The sequence below is a fragment of the Stomoxys calcitrans genome, chromosome 4 (genome assembly GCF_963082655.1).
Source record: "Stomoxys calcitrans chromosome 4, idStoCalc2.1, whole genome shotgun sequence".
Taxonomy (NCBI): domain Eukaryota; kingdom Metazoa; phylum Arthropoda; class Insecta; order Diptera; family Muscidae; genus Stomoxys; species Stomoxys calcitrans.
The window spans coordinates 154,934,378-154,958,687 of NC_081555.1; the positions used below are offsets into that span (position 1 = coordinate 154,934,378).

Here is a 24,310-nt window from a genome sequence, read left to right on the forward strand (position 1 = left end):
GGGGAGTGAAATGATAACACATACACACATGTACTTACTTGTATTACCATATCATCTAGCAATACGTCCTCAGACACCCAATGAAACTGTGCAAAGGCTACACATATATAAATACACTCAAGTGCATTCGTATAGGTTCTTACACTTGTTCAACCTCAAAGTATGGTTGCCCAAAAAGTAATTGCGGATTTTTTAAAAGAAAGTAAATGTATTTTTAATAAAACTTTAATCAAATATACTTTTTTTACACCTTTTTTCTAAAGCAAGCTAAAAGTAACAGCTGATAACTGACAGAAGAAAGAGTGCAATTACAGAGTCACAAGCCGTTGGAAAAATTTGTCAACGACGACTATATGAAAAATCCGCAATTACTTTTTGGGCAAACCTATAGATACTAAAAAAAATAAATAAAAATAAAAAATTAGAAAATTAAAACTAAAGAAGTAAAAGCGTGCTATGTTCGGCCGGGCCGAATCTTGGGAACCCACCACCATGGATTCTGCCAAAAATTTATACAAAACAAATTTTGTTGTAGGGCATAATTTTATTCTATGGACCAAACTTCTGTCAAACCAGCAAAATTTAATGATTGAAGGAACCGTAAAAGGATGATGGAGAGACCAATTTACATGGAAGCTATATCAGGTTATAGACTGATTTTGGCCCTATTTGGCACAGTTATTGGAAGTCGTGACAAAACACCGCATGCAAAATTTCAACCTAATCGGACATAAATTGCGGCTTGTAAGGACTCATGAAGTCAAATCGAGAGATCGGTTTATACGGAAGCTATATCAGGTTATGAACCGATTTGATCCGTACTTGGCACAGTTGTTAGAAGTCACAACGGAACACCACGTGCATAATTTTAGCCTAATCGGACATAAATTGCGGTTGTAAGGACTCATGGAGTCAAATCGAGAGATCGGTTTATACGGAAGCTTTATCAGGCTATGAACCGATTTGATCCGTACTTGGCACAGTTGTTAGAAGCCACAACGGAACACCACGTGCATAATTTCAGCCAAATCTGAAAAAAATTGCGGCTTGTAAGGACTCATGGAGTCAAATCGAGAGATCGGTTTATATCGGAGCTATATCAGGTTATAGACCGATTCGAACCGTACATAGCACAGTTGTTGGAAGTCATAACAGAACACTATCTGCAAAATTTGAGTCAAATCGGACAAAAATTACGACTTCCTGGGGTTCAAGAAGTCAAATCTGGAAATCGGTTTTTATGGAAGCTATATCCGATTGGACCGCACTAAATACTGTTGTTGGAAGTCATAATAGAACATCACATGCAAAATTTCAGCCGCATCGGACAAAAACTGCGGCTTCCAGGGGCTCAAAAAGTCAAATCGGGAGCTTGGTTTATATGGGAGCTATATCTAAATCTGAACCGATATGGCCCACACATATATGTTGCCGATATGGCAACAAAACAAATTTTTAAATTTAAAAAAAATTTAAAAGAACAAATAAAAGCGTGCTAAGAATTGGGTCCTTTAAGGACTGGGAGCTGTATCAGCCTATAGACCGATACAGACCACATTTCACACGTATGTTGAAGGTCATGGGAGAAGCTGTTGTACAAAATTTCAGCCAAAACGGATAATAATTACGTACTCCAGAGGCTCAAGAAGTCAAGATCCCAGATCGGTTTAAAAGAACAAATAAAAGCGTGCTAAGAATTGGGTCCTTTAAGGACTGGGAGCTGTATCAGCCTATAGACCGATACAGACCACATTTCACACGTATGTTGAAGGTCATGGGAGAAGCTGTTGTACAAAATTTCAGCCAAAACGGATAATAATTACGTACTCCAGAGGCTCAAGAAGTCAAGATCCCAGATCGGTTTAAAAGAACAAATAAAAACGTGCTAAGAATTGGGTCCTTTAAGGACTGGGAGCTGTATCAGCCTATAGACCGATACAGACCACATTTCACACGTATGTTGAAGGTCATGGGAGAAGCTGTTGTACAAAATTTCAGCCAAAATGGATAATAATTACGTACTCTAGAGGCTCAAGAAATCAAAATCCCAGATCGGTTTATATGACAGCTATATCAGGTTATGGACCGATTTGAACCATATTTGGCACAGTTGTTGGAAGTCATAAGAAAACACATCGTTGAAAATTTCAGCCAATTCGGATAAGAATTGCGCCCTCTGGTGGCTCAAGAAGTTAAGAACTAAGATCGGTTTATGTGGCAGCTATATCAAAACAGGGACCATCCCAAGACGTCAAGATCCAAGATCGGTTCATATGGGAGCTATATCAGGTACTTGGACCATACTTGCCACTGTCATTGCAAATCAAAACAAACCGTTTCATGCGAAATTTCAGCCAAATTGCATAATAATTGCGCCCCCTAGCGGCTAAAGAAGTCAAAATCCGAGATCGGTTCATATGGGAGCTATATCAGGTAATGACCCAATTTGGACCATACTTGCCACAGTTGTTGGAAGTCAAAATAAACCATTTCATGTGAAATTTCAACCAAATTGGATAATAATTGCGCCCTCTAGCGGCTCAAGAAGTCAAGATCCGAGATAGGTTCATATGGAAGCTATATCAGGTAATGACCCAATTTGGACCATACTTGCCACAGTTGTTGGAAGTCAAAGCAAAACATCACGTGCCAAATTTGAGCCAAATCGAATAAGAACTGAGCCCCTCAGAGGCTGAAGAAATCAAATCAGGAAAGCTGCACCCTCTAGAGGTTCAAAAGTCGATTCTGAAGATCTGTTTACATAGACCCATTTAAACCATACTTGGCATAGTTGTTGTTAGTCACTTCATGCTAAATTTCAGCCAAATGGAATAAGAAATAAGGAGAGCTCTCTTACAACAAATTACAGCAAAATCGGATAATAAATGTGGCTTTTATGGGCCTAAGACCTTAAATCGGCGGATCGGTCTATGTGGGGGCTATCCGCCGTTTAGGATCTAAGCCCCATAAAAGCCAACATTTTTTATCCGATTTTGCTGTAATTTGGGACAGTGAGTTGTCTTGGACCCTTCGATATATTTCTGCAATTTGGCACAGATCGGTTCAGATAGACCGATAGACCGATCCGCCGATTTAGGGTCTTAGGCCCATAAAAGCCACAGTTATTATCCGATTTTGCTGAAATTTGGGACAGTAAATTGTTTTAGGCCCTTCGAAATTTTTTTTTTCAATTTGGCTTAGATCGGTTCAGATATAGATATAGCTCTCATATAGACCGATCTCTAGATTTAAGGTTTTGGGACCATAAAAGGCGCATTTATTGTCCGATTATGGCAAAATTTGGGACAGTGAGTTGTGTTAGGCTCTTCGACATTTTTCTTCAATTTGGCTAAAATCGGTCCAGATTTGGATATAGCTGCCATATAGACCGATCTCTCGATTTAAGGTTTTGGGCCCATAAAACGCGCATTTATTGTCCGATGTCGCCAAAATTTGAGATAGTGAGTTGTGTTAGGCCCTTTGACATTCTTCTTCAATTTGGCTAAAATCGGTCCACATTTAGATATAGCTGCCGTATAGACCGATTTCTCGATTTAAGGTTTTGGGGCCATAAAAGGCGCATTTATTGTCCGATTTCGCCGAAATTTGGGACAGTGACTTGTGTTAGGCCCTTCGACATCCTTGTTTAATTTGGTACTGATCGGTTTAGATTTGCATATGGCTGCCATATAGACCGATTTCCCGATTTAAGGTTTTAGGGCCATAAAATGCGCATTTATTGTCCAATTTCGCCGAAATTTGGGACAGTAAGTTGTGTAAGGCTCTTCGACATTTGTTTTACAACTTGGCCCAAATAGGTCCAGATTTGGATATAGCTGCCATATAGACCGACATCTCGATTTAAAGTATTTTCACGGGATTTTGACGAAAAGTTGGTTTACATATATAGCCAAGGGGGTGGGTATCCAAAGTTCGGCCCGGCCGAACTTAACTCTTTTTTACTTTATACTCAATTACACCACACTGTACCATCCCAAACTGCATTTGATGTTGATTGGAAACTATACGTACATGGGTGCTTTTGGTTTTGGTTGCTGGTGTTTGTTTTAGCCTTGCTAACATGCTGGCTTTTTGACTAGTTGATTACTATTGTGTTTCATCGCTCTGATGTTTTGGCTGGTTTATTCCCTCCCCCCTGACCAGTATAATCATTTCATCATTGTCATCATCTTGTTATTGTTGCTTCTTATCAGGCTGCATTGCCCTGATGCTTGTTACCTCTTTCTGCTCTCTCCACCCATGCATGCGGCATTTGCCATTGCAGTGCTGTGTCTACTTTGACCAAGACACTCTCCTGATAGCAACATCAACCATTTCCATTGTCCTCAAGTGGTAATGACTGAATGCACCCACGTTCATTTTGTGTAGCATACAGTATAAAGGGGAAATCACATATCCTTGCAGTTAGAGTGGACCAGCCGTAGGAGCAGCAACGCAACATGGCATCATGATGATCAGCATTTCCTGACCACTTGCTTCGATTAACTACACCATGAAATGAAGCACATGAACCCTAAGGCCTTGCGTTTGTAACATGTCGAAATTTATGATTTTTAGAGACCCTTGTTCAAAGCATGCAAGTTTAAGAAGGGATAAAAACATATACCCCTGAGTTTTAGGAGAACACCCTAGCGCAGAGGTTAGCATGTCCGCCTATAACGCTGAACGCCTGAGTTCAAAGCCGTAGCGCAGAGGTAAGCATGTCCGCCTATGACGCTGAACGCCTGGTTTCGAATCCTGGAGAGAACATTTTTCAGCGGTGGTTATCCCTCCTAACGTTGGGCGACATTTGTGAGGAACTTTGCCATTTGAAAAACTATGATGGCAGCCATGTAAAAAGTTCTCCCCAAAGAGGTGTCTTACTCCGGCATGTTTGGACTCGGCTATAAAAAGGAGGCCCCTTATCATAGATTTTAAACTTGAAACGGACAGCTCTCATTGTTATGTCTGAAGTTTGGCCCTGTTCTTCAATGGAATCTTCATGGCCAAATTTCCACTTGCAATTTACCCTCGACATTTTGCATTTATAATTGCTATTGGTTCTATACTTTATATAAAGTTCAGTAGATTAGATTGGTCCATGTCCAAAAATGCATAACTTCTCTGTCCCAATTGGGCTACTGCCTTTAAAAATCACTTTTTTTTTCAACAGAACTTGAAGCACTCTGGGTGTTTAAACTTCGACCCTACCATACTCACCCACATTCTTTTTGTTGTTGTTGTTGTCCTTGTTGGTTATTCTCATTGATGGCGATGTTGTTGTTGTTGTTGCTGTTATTGTTGATGTTACTTTAGACGTGATTGTCTTTAAGCCATTGTTTGTTGTCTGGCTTTCTTTTGGTGTATCCTTTTGTAGTTGTATGGCATCTGTATGTGTGAGGATATTTTCATTTCCTCACTTACCCACAACAACACTCACTCACACACACACACACACATGCTCCTCCATCCTCCCACACAACACACTAAGCTGTCATTGTCAGTTAACATGTCAACATTTTGCCAAAAAAAAAAAGGAGGAAGAAAGAAAACTACAATGCAAGGACAAGAACTACACAGAAAATTATATCAACTGTGTGTTCAACATAAGACAAAGCCAAGCAGCACCCATTGTGATGCTACGCTCCCTTCATCTCTCCTGAGGCATCCTTTGAAATCAGAGAAATTATAACTGCAATAATTTTATTTCTTGTGGGAAAATCAACACCAATTAAACGAACCAACAACTCGGAAGAATGCACATCATATCAAAAACTAAAAAAAACAAGTAAAAAGGCGTTAAGTTCGGCCGGGCCGAACTTTGGATACCCACCACCTCGGGTATATATGTAAACCACCTTTCATCAAAATTCGGTGAAAATTTCATACCTTATACTCATATACCTCATACCGACATAAGTCACTGTGTCAAATTTCAGTGAAATCGGATTATAAATGCGCCTTTTATGGGGCCAAGACTTTAAATCGAGATATCGGTCTACATGGCAGCTATATCCAAATCTGGACCGATTTGGGCCAAATTGCATAAAAATGTCGAAGAGCCTAACACTAAGCACTGTCCCAAATTTCGGCGAAATCGGACAATAAATGCCTCTTTTATGGGCCCTAAACCTTAAATCCAGAGATCGGTCTATATGGCAGCTATATTCAAATCTGGACCGATCTGGGCAAAATTGAAGAAGGACGTCGAAGAGCCTAACCAAACTCACTGTGTAAAATTTCAGCGACATCGGACAATAAATGCGTCTTTTATGGCCCCAAAACCTAAAACCTAGATATCGGTCTATATGGCAGCTATATCCAAATTTGAACCGATCTGGACCAAATTGAAAAAATATGTCAAAGGGTCTAACACATCACACTGTCCCAAATTTCAGCAAAATTGGATAATGAATGTGGCTATTATGGGCCTTACACCATAAATCGGAGGATCGATCTATATGGCAGCTATATCCAAATCTGGACCGATCTGAGCCAAATTAACGAAGGATGTCGATGGGCCTTACAAAATTCACTGCCCCGAATTTCATCAAAATCGGATAATAAATGTGGCTTTTGTGGGCCTAAGACCCTAAACCGGAGGATCGGTCTATATGGCAGCTATATCCAAATCTGAACCGATCTGGACCAAATTCAAGAAACATGTCAAAGGGCCTAAGACAACTCACTGTCCCAAATTTCAGCAAAATCGGACCATAAATGTGGCTTTTATGGGCCTTAGACCCCAAATCGGAGGATCGGTGTATATGGCAGCTATATCCAAATTTGGACCGATCTGAGCCAAATTGACAAAGGATGTCGAAGGGCCTAACACAACTCACTGTCCCAAATTTCAACAAAATCGGATAATAAATGTGGCCTTTATTGGCCTAAGACCCTAAATCGGCGGATCGGTCTATATGGCAGCTATATCCAAATCTTAACCGATCTGAGCCATATTGACGGAGGACGTCGAAGGGCCTAAGACAACTCACTGTCCCGAATTTCAGCAAAATCGGGTAATAAATGTGGCTTTTATGAGCCTAAGACCCTAAATCGGCGGATCGGTCTATATGGCAGCTATATCCAAATTTGGACCGATCTGAGCCAAATTGACAAAGGATGTCGAAGGGCCTAACACAACTCACTGTCCCAAATTTCAACAAAATCGGATAATAAATGTGGCTTTTATGGGCCTAAGACCCTAAATCGGCGGATCGGTCTATATGGGGGCTATATCAAGATATAGTCCGATATAGCCCATCTTCGAACTTAACCTGCTTATGGACAAAAAAAGAATCTGTGCAAAATTTCAGCTCAATATCTCTATTTTTAAAGACTGTAGCGTGATTTCAACAGACAGACGGACAGACGGACAGACGGACGGACATGGCTAGATCGTCTTAGATTTTTACGCTGATCAAGAATATATATACTTTATAGGGTCGGAAATGGATATTTCGATGTGTTGCAAACGGAATGACAAAATGAATATACCCCCATCCTTCGGTGGTGGGTATAAAAATTACATTGCTTGTATGGATGATTGGCCTTGGTCTTGTGCGTACTCTGGGTCCCAGAAGAATAGAGGGCTAGGGTGGAAGTTTGTTACCACTCTCAAGAGCAATGCCTTGTTTCATGATAAGTTATGTTAATAAGAATTGTATAAAATTATAATGAGGATGATGTTGATGTTTATGACAATGACAGTAAAAACAAGTAAAAGCGTGCTAAGTTCGGCCGGGCCGAATCTTATATACCCTCCACCATGGATCGCATTTGTCGAGTTCTTTTCCCGGCATCTCTTCTAAGGCAAAAAAGGATATAAGAAAAGATTTGCTCTGCTTTAAGAGCGATATCAAGATATGGTCCGTTTCGGACCACAATTAAATTATATGTTGGAGACCTGTGTAAAATTTCAGCCAATTCGAATAAGAATTGTGCTCATTGGGGGCTCAAGAAGTTAAATAGAGAGAACGATTTATATGGGAGCTGTATCGGGCAATAGACCGATTCAGACCATAATAAACACGTTTGTTGATGGTCATGAAAGGATCCGTCGTAAAAAATTTCAGGCATATCGGATAATAATTGCGACCTCTAGGGATCAAGAAGTCAAGATCACAGATCGGTTTATATGGCAGCTATGTCAGGTTATGGACCGATTTGAACGTTATGAAAGTTGTTGAAAGTAAGAATAAAATACGTCATGCAAAATTTCAGCCAAATCGGATAGGAATTGGGCCCTCTAGAAGCTCAAGAAGTAAAATCCCCAGATCTGTTTATATGACAGCTATATCAGGTTATGGACCGATTTGAACCATACTTGGCACAGTTGTTGGATGTCATAACAAAATACTACGTGCCAAAATTCATTCAAATCGGATAAGAATTGAGCACTCTAGAGGCTCAAGAATTCAAGACCCAAGATCGGTTTATATGGCAGCTATATCAAAACATGGACCGATATGAACCATACTTGCTAAAATTGTTGGATATCATAACAAAACACGTCGTGCAAAATTTCATTCCAATCGGATAAGAATTGCGCACTCTAGAGGCTCAAGAAGTCAAGACCCAAGATGGGTTTATATGACAGCTATATCAGGTTATAGACCGATTTGAACCATACTTGGCACAGTTATTGGATATTATAACAAAACACGTGGTGCAAAATTTCATTCCAATCGGATAAGAATTTCGCTCTCTAGAGGCTCAAGAAGTCAAGACCCAAGATGGGTTTATATGACAGCTATATCAGGTTATAGACCGATTTGAACCATACTTGGCACAGTTATTGGATATTATAACAAAACACGTGGTGCAAAATTTCATTCCAATCGGATAAGAATTTCGCTCTCTAGAGGCTCAAGAAGTCAAGACCCAAGATCGGTTTATATGGCAGCTATATCAGGTTATATACCGATTTGAACCATACTTGGCACAGTTGTTGGATATCATAACAAAACACGTCGTGCAAAATTTCATTCCAATCGGATAAGAATTGCGCACTCTAGAGGCTCAAGAAGTCAAGACCCAAGATCGGTTTATATGGCAGCTATATCAAAACATGGACCGATATGGCCCATTTACAATACCAACCGACCTACACTAATAAGAAGTATTTGTGCAAAATTTCAAGCGGCTAGCTCTACTCCTTCGGAAGTTAGCGTGCTTTCGACAGACAGACGGACGGACGGACGGACGGACGGACGGACGGACATGGCTAGATCGACATAAAATTTCACGACGATCAAGAATATATATACTTTATGGGGTCTCAGACGAATATTTCGAGTAGTTACAAACAGAATGACGAAATTAGTATACCCCCCATCTTATGGTGGAGGGTATAATAATATCAACACAATTAAGGAAGAAGATGGTGACCAGCAATGCTGACAAATAGGAAGGCTTCTATGAAACTGACCAAAAATATTTGAAACCCCCTCAAAAGGAGCAAAGACAAATTTTTGTCCTAAGGAATTGTTTTTTATTTTAATAACTTGCTGCCAAAGAGGCCATCATAGAGCAAAAGTTAGCATGCCTGCCTATAACGCTAAACGCCTGGGTTCGAATCCTGGCGATAACATCAAAAAATTTTTGAATCTGGCTATCCCCTCCTAATGCCGGCGACAATTGCGAGGTACTATGTCATGTTTGTATGGCATAGCAGCTATGTAAAAACTTCTGCCCAGCGGCATGTAGTTCGAACTCGGCTATATAAAGTTGGTCCCTTATCGTTGAGCATAAACTTGAATAGGGCAGCACTCATTGTTATGTGAGCAGTTTTCCCCCCAGATCCTTAGGGCAATTTTCGCGGACAAATTTGCCGATTGTCCACCAAGATCACAGAAAGTATAGTTCGCAGAGGATTGAAGGGATGCAATAGCGGACGGACAAACATATGAAGGCCGGCCCATACAACTGACTAAAGTACTGGTGAAAGAAAAGAACGAAGTGAGCACAGGTGTATAGACATGAAGTAAGATCGCACGTATGTATAGCCAGTCGTAAAGACAAACCTGACGACGCACAGTGGGAGGAAATCGAAGAAAAACAAGTAAGAGCGTGCTAAGTTCGGTCGGGGCCGAATCTTATATACCCTCCACCATGGATCGCATCTGTCGAGTTCTTTGCGCAGTATCTCTTTTCAGGCAAACAAAGAATAATGAATATGGACGGAGGAGGAGCTATTGGGTTGCCCAAAAAGTAATTGCGGATTTTTCATATAGTCGGCGTTGACAAATTTTTTCACAGCTTGTGACTCTATAATTGCATTCTTTCTTCTGTCAGTTATCAGCTGTTACTTTTAGCTTGCTTTAGAAAAAAAGTATAAAAAAAGTATATTTAATTAAAGTTCATTCTAAGTCTTATTAAAAATGCATTTACTTTCTTTTAAAAAATCCGCAATTACTTTTCGGGTAACCCAATATATTAAGTCATAGTCCGATTCGGGTCTCAAGAAGCAAAATCGGGAGATCGGTTTATATGGGAGCTGTGTCAAGCTATAGATCGATTCAGACCATATTGCACACGTATGTTGAAGATCATGGGAGAAGCCGTTGTACAAAATTTGTGCCAAGTCGGATGAGAATTGCGCTCTCTAGAAGTTCAAGAAGTCAAGATCCCAGATCGGTTTATATGGCAGCTATATCAAAACATGGACCAATTAGGACCATACTTCGCATAAATGTTGGAAGTGATACCAAAACACTATGTGGAAAATTTCAGTCAAATTGGATACGAATTGCGCCCTCTAGAGGCTCAAGAAGTCAAGACCCAAAATCGGTTTATATAGCAGCTATATCAGGTTATGAACCTATTTGAACCATACTACGCACGAAATGGAAATGATGTCAAAACACTATGTGCAAAATTTCAGTCAAATCGGATAAGAATTCCGCCCTCTAGAGGCTCAAGAAGTCAAGACCCAAGATCGGTTTATATGGCAGCTATATCAGGGTATGGACCGATTTGGACCATACTTCGCATAAATGTTGGAAATGTTGGATACCAAAACACCATGTGCAAAATTACAAACAAATCGGATAGGAATTGCGCCTTCTAAAAGCTCAAGAAGTCAAGACCCAAGATCGGTTTATATAGCAGCTATATCAGGTTATGAACCGATTTGAACCATACTACGCGCGAAATGGAAATGATATAAAAACACTATGTGCAAAATTTCAATCAATTGGATAAGAAATGCACCCTCTAGATGCTCAAGAAGTCAAGAACCAAGAACGGTTTATATGGCAGCTATATTAAAAAATAAACCGATTTGGCCCATTTACCATCCCAACCGATCTACACCAATAAGAAGTATTTGTTCAAAATTTCAAGCGGCTAGCTATACTCCTTCAAAAGTTAGTGTAGGTCGGTTCGGATTTTAAATGGGCCATATCGGTCCATGTTTTGATATAGCTGCCATATAAACCGATCTTGGGTCTTGACTTCTTGAGCCTCTAGAGGGCGCAATTCTTATCCGATTGGAATGACATTTTGAACGACGCGTTTTGTTATGACTTTCAACAACTGTGCCAAGTATGGTTCAAATCGGTGTATAACCTGATATAGCTGCCATATAAACCGATCTAGGGACTTGACTTCTTGAGCTTCTAGAGGGCGCAATTTTTATCCGATTGGAATGAAATTTTGCACATAGTATTTTGATATCACTTTCAATAACTGTGCGAAGTATGGTTCAAATCGGTTCATAATCTGATATAGCTGTCATATAAACCGATCTGGGGTCTAGACTTCTTGAGCCTCTAGATGGCGCAATTCTCGTCCGATTTGACTGAAATTTTGCACATAGTGTTTTGATATCACTTCCAACAACTGTACGAAGTATGATCCAAATCTGTGTATAACCTCATATAGCTGCCATATAAACCGATCTTGTGTTTTGACTTCTTGAGCCTATAGAGGGCGCAATTGTCGTCCGATTAGATTGTAATTTTGCACATAGTGTTTTGGTATCACTTCAAACATCTGTGCGAAGTATGGTTCAAATCGGTTCATAACCTGATATAGCTGCCATATAAACCGATCTTGGGTTTTGACTTTTTTAGCCTCTAGAGGGCGCAATTCTCATCCAAATTTTGCACATAGTGTTTTGATATCACTTCCAACATCTGTGCGAAGTATGGTTCAAATCGATCTTGGGTCTTGATTTCTTGAGCTTTTAGAAGGCGGAATTCTTATCCGATTTTTCTGAAATTTTGCACATAGTGTTTTGATATCACTTCTAGCAACTGTACGAAGTATGGTCCAAATCGGTCCATAACCTGATATAGCTGCCATATAAACCGATCTTGGGTTTTGACTTCTTTAGCCTCTAGAGGGCGCAATTCTCATCCAATTTGACTGAAATTTTGCACATAGTGTTTTGATATCACTTCCAACAACTGTGCGAAGTATGGTCCAAATCGGTCCATAACCTGATATAGCTGCCGTATAAACCGATCTTGGGTTTTGACTTCCTTAGCCTCTAGAGGGCGCAATTCTCATCCGATTTGGCACAGATTTTGTACAACGGCTTCTACCATGGCCTTCAACATACGTGTGCAATATGGTCTGAATCGATCTATAGCTTGACACAGCTCCCATATAAACCGATATCCCGATTTTGCTTCTTGAGCCTCGAATCGGACTATAACTTGATATAGCTCCTCCTCCGTTTATAATCATTATTCTTTGTTTGCCTAAAAAGAGATACTGCGTAAAGAACTCGACAGATGCGATCCATGGTGCAGGGTATATAAGATTCGGTCCGGCCGAACTTATTTTCTCCCACTGTGCGACGTAAATAGGGAGAAAAAATTTAAAATTCAGCTACCCAGTATACTTTATATTCCTACACATGTATATTCCATATCTCATATATCACCAGGACATATCTCATAACATGTTATGTTTCACCACTCAATCTTTGCTCTATTGTCCCAACAAAGTAACCATATCCTTAATTGAATGGAAATAAGCGAAAGAGTTGTTTTCATACTTCAAAAACATATCCCACTCATATAGTAACTCAGTTGTGAATTATTTTTCTCTTCTTCCATTAGCGAATCAATTCTATCCGCCTCAATTTTCAATAGAATTGCCAAAATTTTGGACAAAAAAAAACTATTTTATGCCACATAAAACATAAAATAAGAAAGAAAAAAAACCAAACTTCACACAGCAATTTAACAATTTCGCTAAAAATGTTTCCATTGTCGAAAACAAAAAAAAAATAAAACTAAAATCCTATTGCAACTATAAACCAAATCAAACAATGCAAAACAACAACAAGAAGAAAACTCAAAATATTTATAGTCCAACATGGATGACAACATATTGTCACACATGGAGACAATTGCTGCTTTTTTTTTTGGAAGTTGTCTTCTCGTTTTATATACTCGAAATCATATCCGGGACGGACAGTCTGCCATTCAGAATAACAACAATAACAATAATAAGAAGAAGAGAGAAACTGCAAAAACTATCACCATAACAACCATTAGGTCAAATACTTTGGTATCACCACCACCAGCAGCAGCAGCAGCAACAACAACCACAACTATTTTTGTTAGCCATGCCAGAGAGAATGCCCCAAAATATCTACGAGAATTGAAAAGTTTTGGCGTTTATTGTTTTCAATATTTTATAGATTTTGTTGAGTATGTGTCCAAACAAAAAATTCACTACATAAATTTTGTGGGGAACTTTAAAATTTTTCCAAATCGTTGGCCATAAATGATGGAGGGAACAAAAATTGGAATAATGATTCAGAAAAAAAAACTTCATCCATATGTGGAGTCGTCGTTTAAAATGAAATTTTTTAGGAATGCTTGCCAAAAATCCCCCCGTATCAAACTTTGAACATTCAATTAAATGTATTAGAAATTCTGTTTTTTTTTTTGGTAAAAACCACTTTTTGCTCATGACTCCTACTCTTCTTCTTGTTTTTACTTGCAGCAACTACCAACAGATTCAACATCTTGGATATGCAGGACATGAAATTGCCACCCAAAGTATTTCCCAACAACAGGGCTTGCAAGACAAGGGCTACGAGGAATGGGTTGGTGAGATGATTGGTATGCGCGAAATTTTGCGCAATTTCGCTAATGTTTCCGTCAATGAGGTTGTTGGTATGCGTGCTCCCTTCTTGAAGCCTGGTCGCAATACACAATACAAGGTGAGTAAGGAAAAGGAAAAACTAAAACGAACCGGGCCCACTCCGCTGCGCCTACTTTAACTCTCAAAAATCTTTTTGGTGTGGGGACACTTTGCCCTTAATGCGGATATCGAGTTCGTGCCATTGTAGCCTATGACACTAAACGCATTCGAATCCTGGCGAGAATATCAGACAAAGCGGTGTTTATCTCCTCTTAATGTTCGCGACATTAGCGAGGTACAATGTCATGCATGGCCATTTAAAATAATATCCCCAAAAAAGTGTCGCACTCCGGGACACCGTTCGGACTCGGCTATAAAAAAACGCCCCTTACCAACATCGAAAAAAGCGGTGTATATCTCCTCTTAATGTTCACGACATTGGCAAGGTACAATGCCATGCATGGTCATTAAAAAAAAATCCCCTAAGAGGTGTCGCACTGCGCGACACAGTTCGGACTCGGCCATAAAAAAACTCCCCTTGCCATTGAGTTTAAACTTGAATGGGAAAGCACTCATTGATGTGTGAGAATTTGCCCCTTCACGATTCCTGGTGGTAATGTTCTTCCTTAGGGTAAAATTCTTATTAGGGAAGGAATGGCACCTCAGACATTTCGACTCAAATATGGATATCAAATTTGTGCTGCACTTTAAAATCCCTTCAATATGAGCCCCATATTACCATGGCCGGTAAATATGAACCGCTTGGAGGGTGTTTTAGGGCTGAGGCGGCCATTGGCACTTTGCACTGAAAATTGATATCAAATTCGTTCTTTATTCCCAACGGAAATGAAGTTCAGTTTAAGCGGTGCTTTAGGGCTTACCCCAAAACACTTGGCTCCAAAATTGAATATCAAATTCGTTTTCTAATTTCAAAAACCTATCATTTGAGTCCCATATTGTCATAATGGGTCAAAAAAATCATTAGACGTATCTTTAGGAGGAAAAGCGCCACCTAGACATGAACGCAAATTTTTAAGTCATATTCGTAATCTACTCCCTAATACCTTTCATTTGAGCCCCATATAGCCATGGTCGGCTGATATGCCCATTTGGGGGTATTTGAGGGAGAACGACCTCTCATTACTTGGACCTAATATTTTATTAGGTTCAAGCTGAGTACTTGGACCCAAATTCTAATACCATATTCGTTTTCTGGTTTCCAATACCTATCAGTCGATACCCTTATTGTGCCCATCGGATCACTTTCGAATAAGGGTGCCGTTTTTGGGGTAAGGGGGAGGGTCCGCCTCCGCCCGATATCTAAAAATTATATTGCCTATGTTTCCTTTCAGACAAATGTACACAATCTGTGAAAAATTTAAGAAAATCGGTTCAGCCAAGTATCATATAGTCATTATGGGTCAAATGGCGTTTTTAAAGGGTGGGGTGACCCCTTATACTTCGATCTGGTTTTAAATACCAGATTCGGAATCTACTCCAGAATATCTTTCATTTGAGCCCCATATTGAAATGAACATCCAATATATCTGTTTGGGGGAGTTTTGAGGTTGGTACTTTAACTCAAATTTTAATACCATACTCGTATTCTACTCTCCAATAGCTTTCATTTGATACCTATATTGGCCCGATCGGACCACTTTCGGATATGGGTGGTGTTTTTGTGGTAAGGAAGAGGGTCCGTCTCCATCCGACATCTAAAAATAATATAGTCTGGCTCTCATGGCGTTTTTGAGGGGTGGCGTGACCCTCTTATACTTCAATCTGGTTTTAAATACCAGATTCGGAATCTACTCCCGAATAGTTTTCATTTGAGCCCCATATTGAAATGAACTCCAATATCTCTGTTTGGGGGAGTTTTGAGGTTGGGACGTCCCGATGGGTACTTAGACTCAAATTTTAATACCATATTCGTATTCTACTCTCCAATAGCTTTCATTTGATACCTACATTGTTCCGATTGGCCAACTTTTGATTTTGGCTTGTGTTTTTGGCATAAGGGGGAGGATCCGTCCCCCTTCCGATACCGAAAAATTATATAATATATAATGGCGTTTTTGAGGGGTGGCGTGACCCCTTATACTACGATCTGGTTTTATATACCAGATTCCGAATCTACTACCGAATATCTTTCTTTTGAGCCCCATATTGAAATGAACGTCGAATATGTTAGTTTGGGGGGTTTTGGGGTTGGGGCGTCCCGATGGGTACTTAGACTCAAATTTTAATACCATATTCGTATTTTACTCTCCAATACCTTTCATTTGATACCTATATTGTCCCGATTGGTCAACTTTTGATTTTGGCTTGTGTTTTTGGCATAAGGGGGAGGGTCCGTCCCCCTTCCGAAACCGAGAAACTATATAGCCTATGTTTCCTTCCAGACCAACCCACACAATATGCGAAAATTTCGAGAAAATCGGTTATGCCCTGTTTCAGTCTATACGGAACAAACAAACCGACTCCTATATATCCGTGATTGGCTAATGTGCCCATTTTGGACGTTTTTGTGGGGGTGGGGGGGTGACCCCCTATACTTCGACATGAATTTGTATGCCAGATTCGTTATCTACTCTCACATACTTTTCATTTGATACCCATATTATCCTTATCGGTCCACTTTCGACTTTGGGTGGTTTTTTTAGGGTTACGGTGGTAGGTAGCCTATTCCTATTTCCTCACCATATTCGTAATCTACTCCCGAGTACCTTTCATTTGAGACCCATATTGTCAAGATCGTCCAATAAACCTATATTAAGGGGTTTTGGGGCTGGGGGCGGCCCCCCAGGTACTTGGACCCAACATTTATTATGAAATTCGTACTCTACTCTCGAATACCTTTCATTTGAATCCCATATTGTCTCGTTTGGTCCACTTTTATTTTTGCATAGTACTGTTAGGGTAAGGGGGAGGGTCCGCCCCCCCTTAAATAAAAAATATTAATAAAATAATAATTAAATGCTAAACATTAAATATGAAACCCCAAAAGAAATTAAATTTTAAACACTAAGCACGGTCTTTTAAAAATTTAATTAACAATTTTCATTAAAATGTTTCCAATTAAAAATTGCCTTTGCTGTTTGCATTTGCCCTATCCTTCATTATTCTCAAAAATAAGGATAAAGGAAAATAAAAAAACATTTTTTCCCAGCCAATGCCTCCTTCTTGAAGATTGATAATTGTAAAGACACAAGGCTTTCTTACAACTTCGCCACTTGTAAAACGTTGCACCTTCTGTCTTCAACCGCAAGTGAAAAACTGCAAAAACAAGACATGGAAATCATTAACAAACAAATGTCCTACCGGCCGGTCACGTGGTCATGATACTTTCATTCCATGGATTCTGCAATATTAACTTTACATACACAAGGCCAGGGCATCGTTGCATAATGAAATGTTATTATTGATGATGCATGCACTCACTGTGCCCGGAGCATTGCAGCCAAGCATGCATTCATTTGTCATCATTCTCACTCACTGACCTAGCAAGGAAATATCATTACATTATTTTGTACCCTATGCCAAGGAGGTAGATTAATCTTGGGGATCCTTTTGATGTTGAAGGAACTTCACTTTTAATACCATTTCCAAAGGGGAAGGATATCTTTACTACCATTTCCCAAAGGCAGGGGTAGTTTAAGTACACTTTCTCTAAGGATGGGGTAGTTTCAGTACCCTTTTCCTAAAGAAAGGCAAGTTTTAGTACCCTTTCTCTTAGGAAAGGGTAGTTTTAGTACCCTTTCTCTAAGGAAAAAATACTTTAGTACCCCTTCCCTAGTAGTTTTAGTACCTTTTCCATACGGAAAGAGAAGTTTTAGTACCGTTTCTATAAAGGAGGGGCTAGTTTTAGCACCCTTTCTATAAGAAAAGGGTAATTTTAATACCCTTTCCATAATGGAAGGGTAGTTTTAGTACCCATTCTATAAGGAAAGGGTACTTTTAATATCCTTTCTATAAGCAAAGGGAAGTTTTAGTACCCGTTCTATAAGGGAAGGGTAGATTAAATATCATTTCTATAAGAAAAGGGTAGTTGTTAATACCCTTTATAAGTGAAAGGGTACTTTTAGTACCCGTTCTCTAAGGAAAGGGTCGTTTTAGTACCTTTAAATAAGGAAATGGAAGTTTTAGTACCCATTCTAAGAGGAAAGGGTAATTTTAGTACACTTTCTATAGGAAAAGGGTAGTTTTACTACACTTTCCATAAGGAAAGTTTTAGTTTAGTACCCCCTTGAAGGAAAGGGTAATTTATACCCGTTCGCTAAGGGAAAAGTAGTTTTACTACCCGGTCACTATAAGGGAAAAGTAGTTTTAGTACCCGGTCACTATAAGGAAAGGGTAATTTTAATACTCTTTCTATAAGGAAAGGGTAATTTTAGTCCCCTTTCAATAAGGAAAAGGTAGTTTTAGTACCCTTTCTATAAAAAAATATAGTTTTAGTAACCTTTCTATAAGGAAAGGGTAGTTTTAGTATCCTTTCTATAAGGAAACGTTCGTTTAAGTATGCTTTCCAAAAGGAAAGGGTAGTTTTAGTACCCTTTCTACAAGAAAAGGGTAGTTTTAGTACCTCCTGTATGAGGAAAGGACAGCTTTCGTACCCCTCTATGAGGAAATGGTAGTTTTAGTACAATTTCTATGAGGAAAGGGTAGTTTTAGTACCATTTCTATAAAGAAAGGGAAGTTTTAATACCCTTTCTAAGGGGAGAGAGAAGTTTTAGCACCCTTTCTCTAATGAAAGTACAGTTTTAGTACCAGTTCTCTAAGGAAAGGGTAGTTTTAGTACAATTTCTTTAAGGAAAGGGTAGTTTTCGTACCAGTTCTCTAAGAAAAGGGTAGTTTTAGTACCCTTTCTATAAGGAAGGGGCAGTTTTAGTATCCTTTCTACAAGGAAAGGGTAGTTTTAATACCCTTTCTAAGGGGAAAGGTTAGTTTTAGCACCCTTTTCTAGGCTAGGGTATTTCTATTACTCTTTCTCAAATACAGGGGTAGTTTTAGCAACCTTTCTCTAAGGAAAGTACAGTTTTAGTACCAGTTATCTAAGAAAAGGGTAGATTTAGTACAATTTCTTTAAGGAAAGGGTAGTTTTCGTACCAGTTCTCTAAGAAAAGGGTAGTTTTAATACCCGTTCTTAAAGGAAACTACTAAAATGATTGTTTTAGTACTCTTTCTCTAACGAAAGGGAAGTTTTAGTACCCGTTCTCTAAGGAAAGGGTTGTTTTAGTACCCCTTCTCTAAAGAAAGCGTAGTTTTAGTACCCGTTCTCTATGGAATGGGTAGTTTTAATACCCATTCTCTAAGCCAAGGATAGTTTTAGTACTCGTTGTTGGTAAAGGGTAGTTTTAGTAGCCGTGCTCTTAGGAAGGGATAGTTTTAGTACCCTTTCTCTAAGGGAAGGGTTGTTTTAGTACCCGTTTTCTAAGGAAAGGGTACTTTTAGTACCCGTTCCCTAAGGAAAGGATATTTTTAGTGCACTTTCTCTAAGGAAAGGGTAGTTTTAGCACCCTTTCTGGAAGGCAAGGGTAGGATATTTTTAGTGCACTTTCTCTAAGGAAAGGGTAGTTTTAGCACCCTTTCTGGAAGGCAAGGGTAGTTTAGTACCCTTTCTATTAAGAAAGGGTACTAAACTACCCTTTCTATTAAGAAAGGGTGATTTTAGTACCCTTTCTCTAAGACAAGTATAGTTCCATCACCCTTTTCCAAAGGGAAGAATAGTTTTACTACCCTTTTTTCAAAGGCAAAAATAGTTTTATTAGCCTTTCCCAAGGGAATTTGTAGTTTTATTACCCTTTTCCAAAGACAAAGGTAGTTTTATTACCCGCTCCCAAAGGCAATGATAGCTTTGTTACCCTTTCCCACAAGGGAAGAGCAATTTTATTGCCCATATAGTTTTATTACACTTTCTCAAAAGAAAAGGTCGTTTCATCACCCTTTCCCAAAGAAAATCGTAGTTTCACTAACAAAGGTACTTTTATTACCCTTTCCAGGGGACATAGTATTTTACTACCCTTTGCCAAAGGTAAGGGTTATTTTATTGCCCTTTCCCAATGGAAGAGGTACTTTGATTACCCTCTCCCAAACTTTTATTACTTCTTGCCAAAGCGATTACTTTACCCTTTCCTCTTGAGGAAGGATAGTTTTTTACCATTTCCCTGGAGGAAGGCTAGTTTTTTATACTTTCTCCTTGGGAATGGCTAGTTTTTTACACTTTCCCCTGGGGAATGGCTAGTGTTTTAACCTTTCCCCTGGGGGAAGGCTACATTTTACCGTTTTCCCTGGGGAAGGGCTGTTTTTCACTCTTTCCTCGGGGGTAAGGGTAGTATTAACCCTTTTCCTTGGGCGAAGAGTATTTTTTACCTATTCCCCTGGCGGATGGGTTATTTTTACCCTTGGGGAAGGATAATTTTGTACACTTTTCGGTGGGGAAGGACAGTTTTTACTGGCTCCCCTGGGGGAATGGAAGTTTTTTACCCTTTCCCTTGGGGGAAATGTAGTTTCAACCTTTTCTTCTGGGGGCAGGGTAGTTATTTACTTTTTTTCCTCGAGGGGAGGGGTAGTTATGTACTTTTTCCCCTGGGGGCGGGGTAGTTTTTTAAACTTTCCCCCGGGTGAATGGTAGTTGTTTCTCCTTTCCCCCGGAGAAAGGTTTATTTTTTAACCTTTCAACTGGGGGAAAGGTAGGTTTTTACCTTTTCCCCTGAGGGCAGATTAGTTTTTTACCCTACCCTGGGGGCAGGGTAGTTATTTACTTTTTCCCCTGGAAGCAGTGAAGTTTTTTTACCCTTTCCCCTAGAGAAGGGTAGTTATGTTTTCCTTGCCCCTGGGGGAAGGATTATTTTTTACCCTTTCCCTCGGAGAAGTGTAATTTTTTACATTTTCCCTGGGGGAAGTGTAATTTTTTACTCCTCCCCTGAGGAAAGTGTACATTTTTAGCCTTTCCTGTGGTTACCCACCAAAAGGTATATACTTTATGGGGTCTTAGACGAATATTCCAAAGAGTTACAAACGGAATAATGAAATTAGTATACCTCCATCCTGTGAAAAAATTTGTCAACGCTGACTATATGAAAAATCCGCAATTACTTTTTGGGCAACCAATAGTATACCTCCATCCTATGGTGGAGGGTATAAAAATACCCTTACCGAAGGGAAAGAGTAATAAATGTCCTTTCCCAAGGAAATGAGGAATACCCTTTCCCTTGGGAAAGGACATTTATTACTCTTCCCTTTAGTAAGGGTATTTTTATACCCTCCACCATAGGATGGAGGTATACTATTGGTTGCCCAAAAAGTAATTGCGGATTTTTCATATAGTCAGCGTTGACAAATTTTTTCACAGCTTGTGACTCTGTAATTGCATTCTTTCTTCTGTCAGTTATCAGCTGTTACTTTTAGCTTGCTTTAGAAAAAAAGTGTAAAAAAAGTATATTTGATTAAAGTTCATTCAAAGTTTTATTAAAAATGCATTTACTTTCTTTTAAAAAATCCGCAATTAATTTTTGGGCAACCCAATAATATCGTTATTGCGTTTGTAACTCTTTAGAATATTCGTCTAAGACCCCATAAAGTATATATCGTCATGACATTTTAAGTCGATCTAGCCACGTACGCTCGTCTGTCCGTCCGTCTGTCTGCCCGTACGTCTGCCTGTCCATCCGTCTGTCCGTCCGTATATCCGTCCGTCCGCCCGTCTGTCTGTCGAAAGCACGCTAACATCCAAAGGAGTAAAGCTAGCCGCTTGAAATTTTGCACAACTACTTTTTATTAGTGTAGGTCGGTTGGGATTGTAAATGGGTCATGCCGGTCCATGTTTTCTTGACTTCTTGACCCTGTAGAGGGCGCAATTCTTTTCCGATTTGGCTGAAATTTTGCATAACGTGTTTTGTTATGACTTCCAACAACTGGTCTAAGTATGGTTCAAATCGGTCAATAACCTGATATAGCTGCCATATAAACCGATCTGGGGTCTTGACTTATTGAGCCTCTAGAGGGAGCACTTTTTTCCGATTTGGCTGAAATTTTGGATAACGTGTTTCGTTATGACTTCCAACAACTATGCTAAGTATGGTTCAAATTGGTCCATAATCTGATATAGCTGTCATATAAACCGATCTGGGATCTTGATTTATCCAGCCTCTAGAGGGCGCCATTATTATCCGATTTGGCTAAAACTTTGTACAACGGCATCCTCCATGACCATACGTGTCAAATACGGTCCGAATCGGTCTGTAGCCTGATACAGCTCAGTAATTCAAAGAACTTGACAAATGCGATGCATGGTGGAGGGTATATCAGACTCGGGCCGGCCGAATTTAGCTCGTTTTTATTTGTTTTTCGGTAATATTGTCAAAGACCCTATAAAGCCAAAATGCAAGGATTAAAAGAATTTTAAACAGAATTTTTTCCAATTAATCAAAAACGGTGACATTTTAGGGCATTGAGTCATTCGCTTATGCTTCATTCTCTCAACTTACTTCAATTTTTCACTGATTTCGATGTTATCATCAGGACAACACCCACCAACGCGCCATCAACGATAATTAAAAATACATTAATTGACGTAATGAAAGATTGATTGAAAAAAGAAATCACAAAAAAATCTGAAGTAATGTAATGAGGGTAGAGATGCAGAACGATGTATAAGAAGAAGAAAAAAAACCATTGCCCCGGCTTTGTGGCAATGCACCTGATATGGTCCACTCTCATATCTTTGTGCAACCCTCTGGTTGCTACTTTGTGCTGTTGTAGCAAAACCTGGATGACAATATTTATAATTATCGTCAACATCATTATAAACACGATGGTTTTATATCTTAAGTAGCATTGGGAAAAGTGGGAAAAAATGGATGGAGGAATGGCCAATTCCTTCATTTCCCAGACGATGGTCTTTAAAGAAATATAACAAGAGTAACAGTAAATGAAAAATCATTGATTACATATGAGCATCAAAGGATCTTCTTGCTTTTGAAATGTAAAACTGAATATTTCATTTTCTCATTTTTTTTTTTTTTTTTTTTTGTTTTCGCAGGTCTTGGAAGATTTTGGCTACATCTATGACAGCTCTATTACCGTTCCCCCAGTACCTGTGCCCGTCTGGCCCTACACCTTGGACTACAAAATCTCTCACGAATGCAAGAGTGGCACCTGTCCTTCCAAGACATTCCCCGGAGTTTGGGAAGTTCCTTTGAACACTCATTATGTTGAGGGCTATGAGGGCGGCCACTGTCCCTTCTTGGATCAATGTGTGTTGCACAATTTGGATGAAAATGAAGTCTTGGAATGGTTGCAAGAAGATTTCTCACGCTATTATGAGCAAAATAAGGCTCCCTATATGATGCCAGTGCACACCAATTGGTTCCAGACTAAACCTTTGGAAAATGGCCTGCATAAATTCTTGGACTGGGCCTTGGAACTGTAAGTATAAACTGGTTGAATTAAATCTCCCCTGTAGAAAAAAAAGCAAATAATCTGATCAAAAAGAAACTTTAAGAGTTCTGTAAAAGTCTGCAGCTGAAAACAAACTCATCAAAGCTAAAGAAATAGGGAAGCTACCATTTAAACGAACGACTGACCACCGTGTAATGGCTTACAGCACTGCTGCCCAGCCACCAGGGAAGACATGACAATAAACACTGCTAGAAAGGAAAAACACCACGCCCGTTTTAATGAGAAAAGTTTAATTTTGTTAAACATCAATTTTTTTTTTCATGCTTCAAAAACCAACTGCAAAAGGTATGCGGAAAATGAGAAAACATTGAAAAGTAGATTACACGAAAAACGAGGGTAGGGAAAGGCAATGCTACACAGAGGGACTGACACTGAGCCGCTAATACTTTTTACCAGCTTCTTATTGCTATTTAAAGTATCTTTAATTTAAGTCTCATATTGAATCGAATGGGTTTTATGCCCATTAACTACGTTTTTGGTGTGAGTCGGTCCCACTAGGACTTTTTCACATACCATGTTCCGGAAGTTGTTCCACAGCGTTTTGGATAAAAATTTAAGTTAAGAAAATAAATATTTTCTTTAAAAATTTTGCTTTTTCCTTCGTTTTCTAGCCTTAGCCGACTGAACTTCCCCTCTAACTTAACCTAACTTCATTTTATGATATCATACCCAGCAGGCCGCGTCGTCAAGATGTCTTAAAAGAAGGATGCATGACCCTGTTAAATCATTGAAGACATATAGC

At 39.3% G+C, this 24,310-nt stretch overlaps 1 protein-coding gene across 1 annotated transcript in view; it reads left to right on the forward strand.

Annotated features, from left to right (window-relative positions):
* LOC106085119 (chitin deacetylase 1) overlaps window positions 1–24,310 on the forward strand; it is a 195,278-nt gene that overhangs the window by 160,322 nt on the left and 10,646 nt on the right. The window contains exons 6-7 of the mRNA XM_013249167.2: window positions 13,969–14,188; window positions 23,150–23,535. Of these exons, the coding sequence (XP_013104621.1) occupies window positions 13,969–14,188; window positions 23,150–23,535 (606 nt within the window). The remainder of the gene's footprint in view (window positions 1–13,968; window positions 14,189–23,149; window positions 23,536–24,310) is intronic.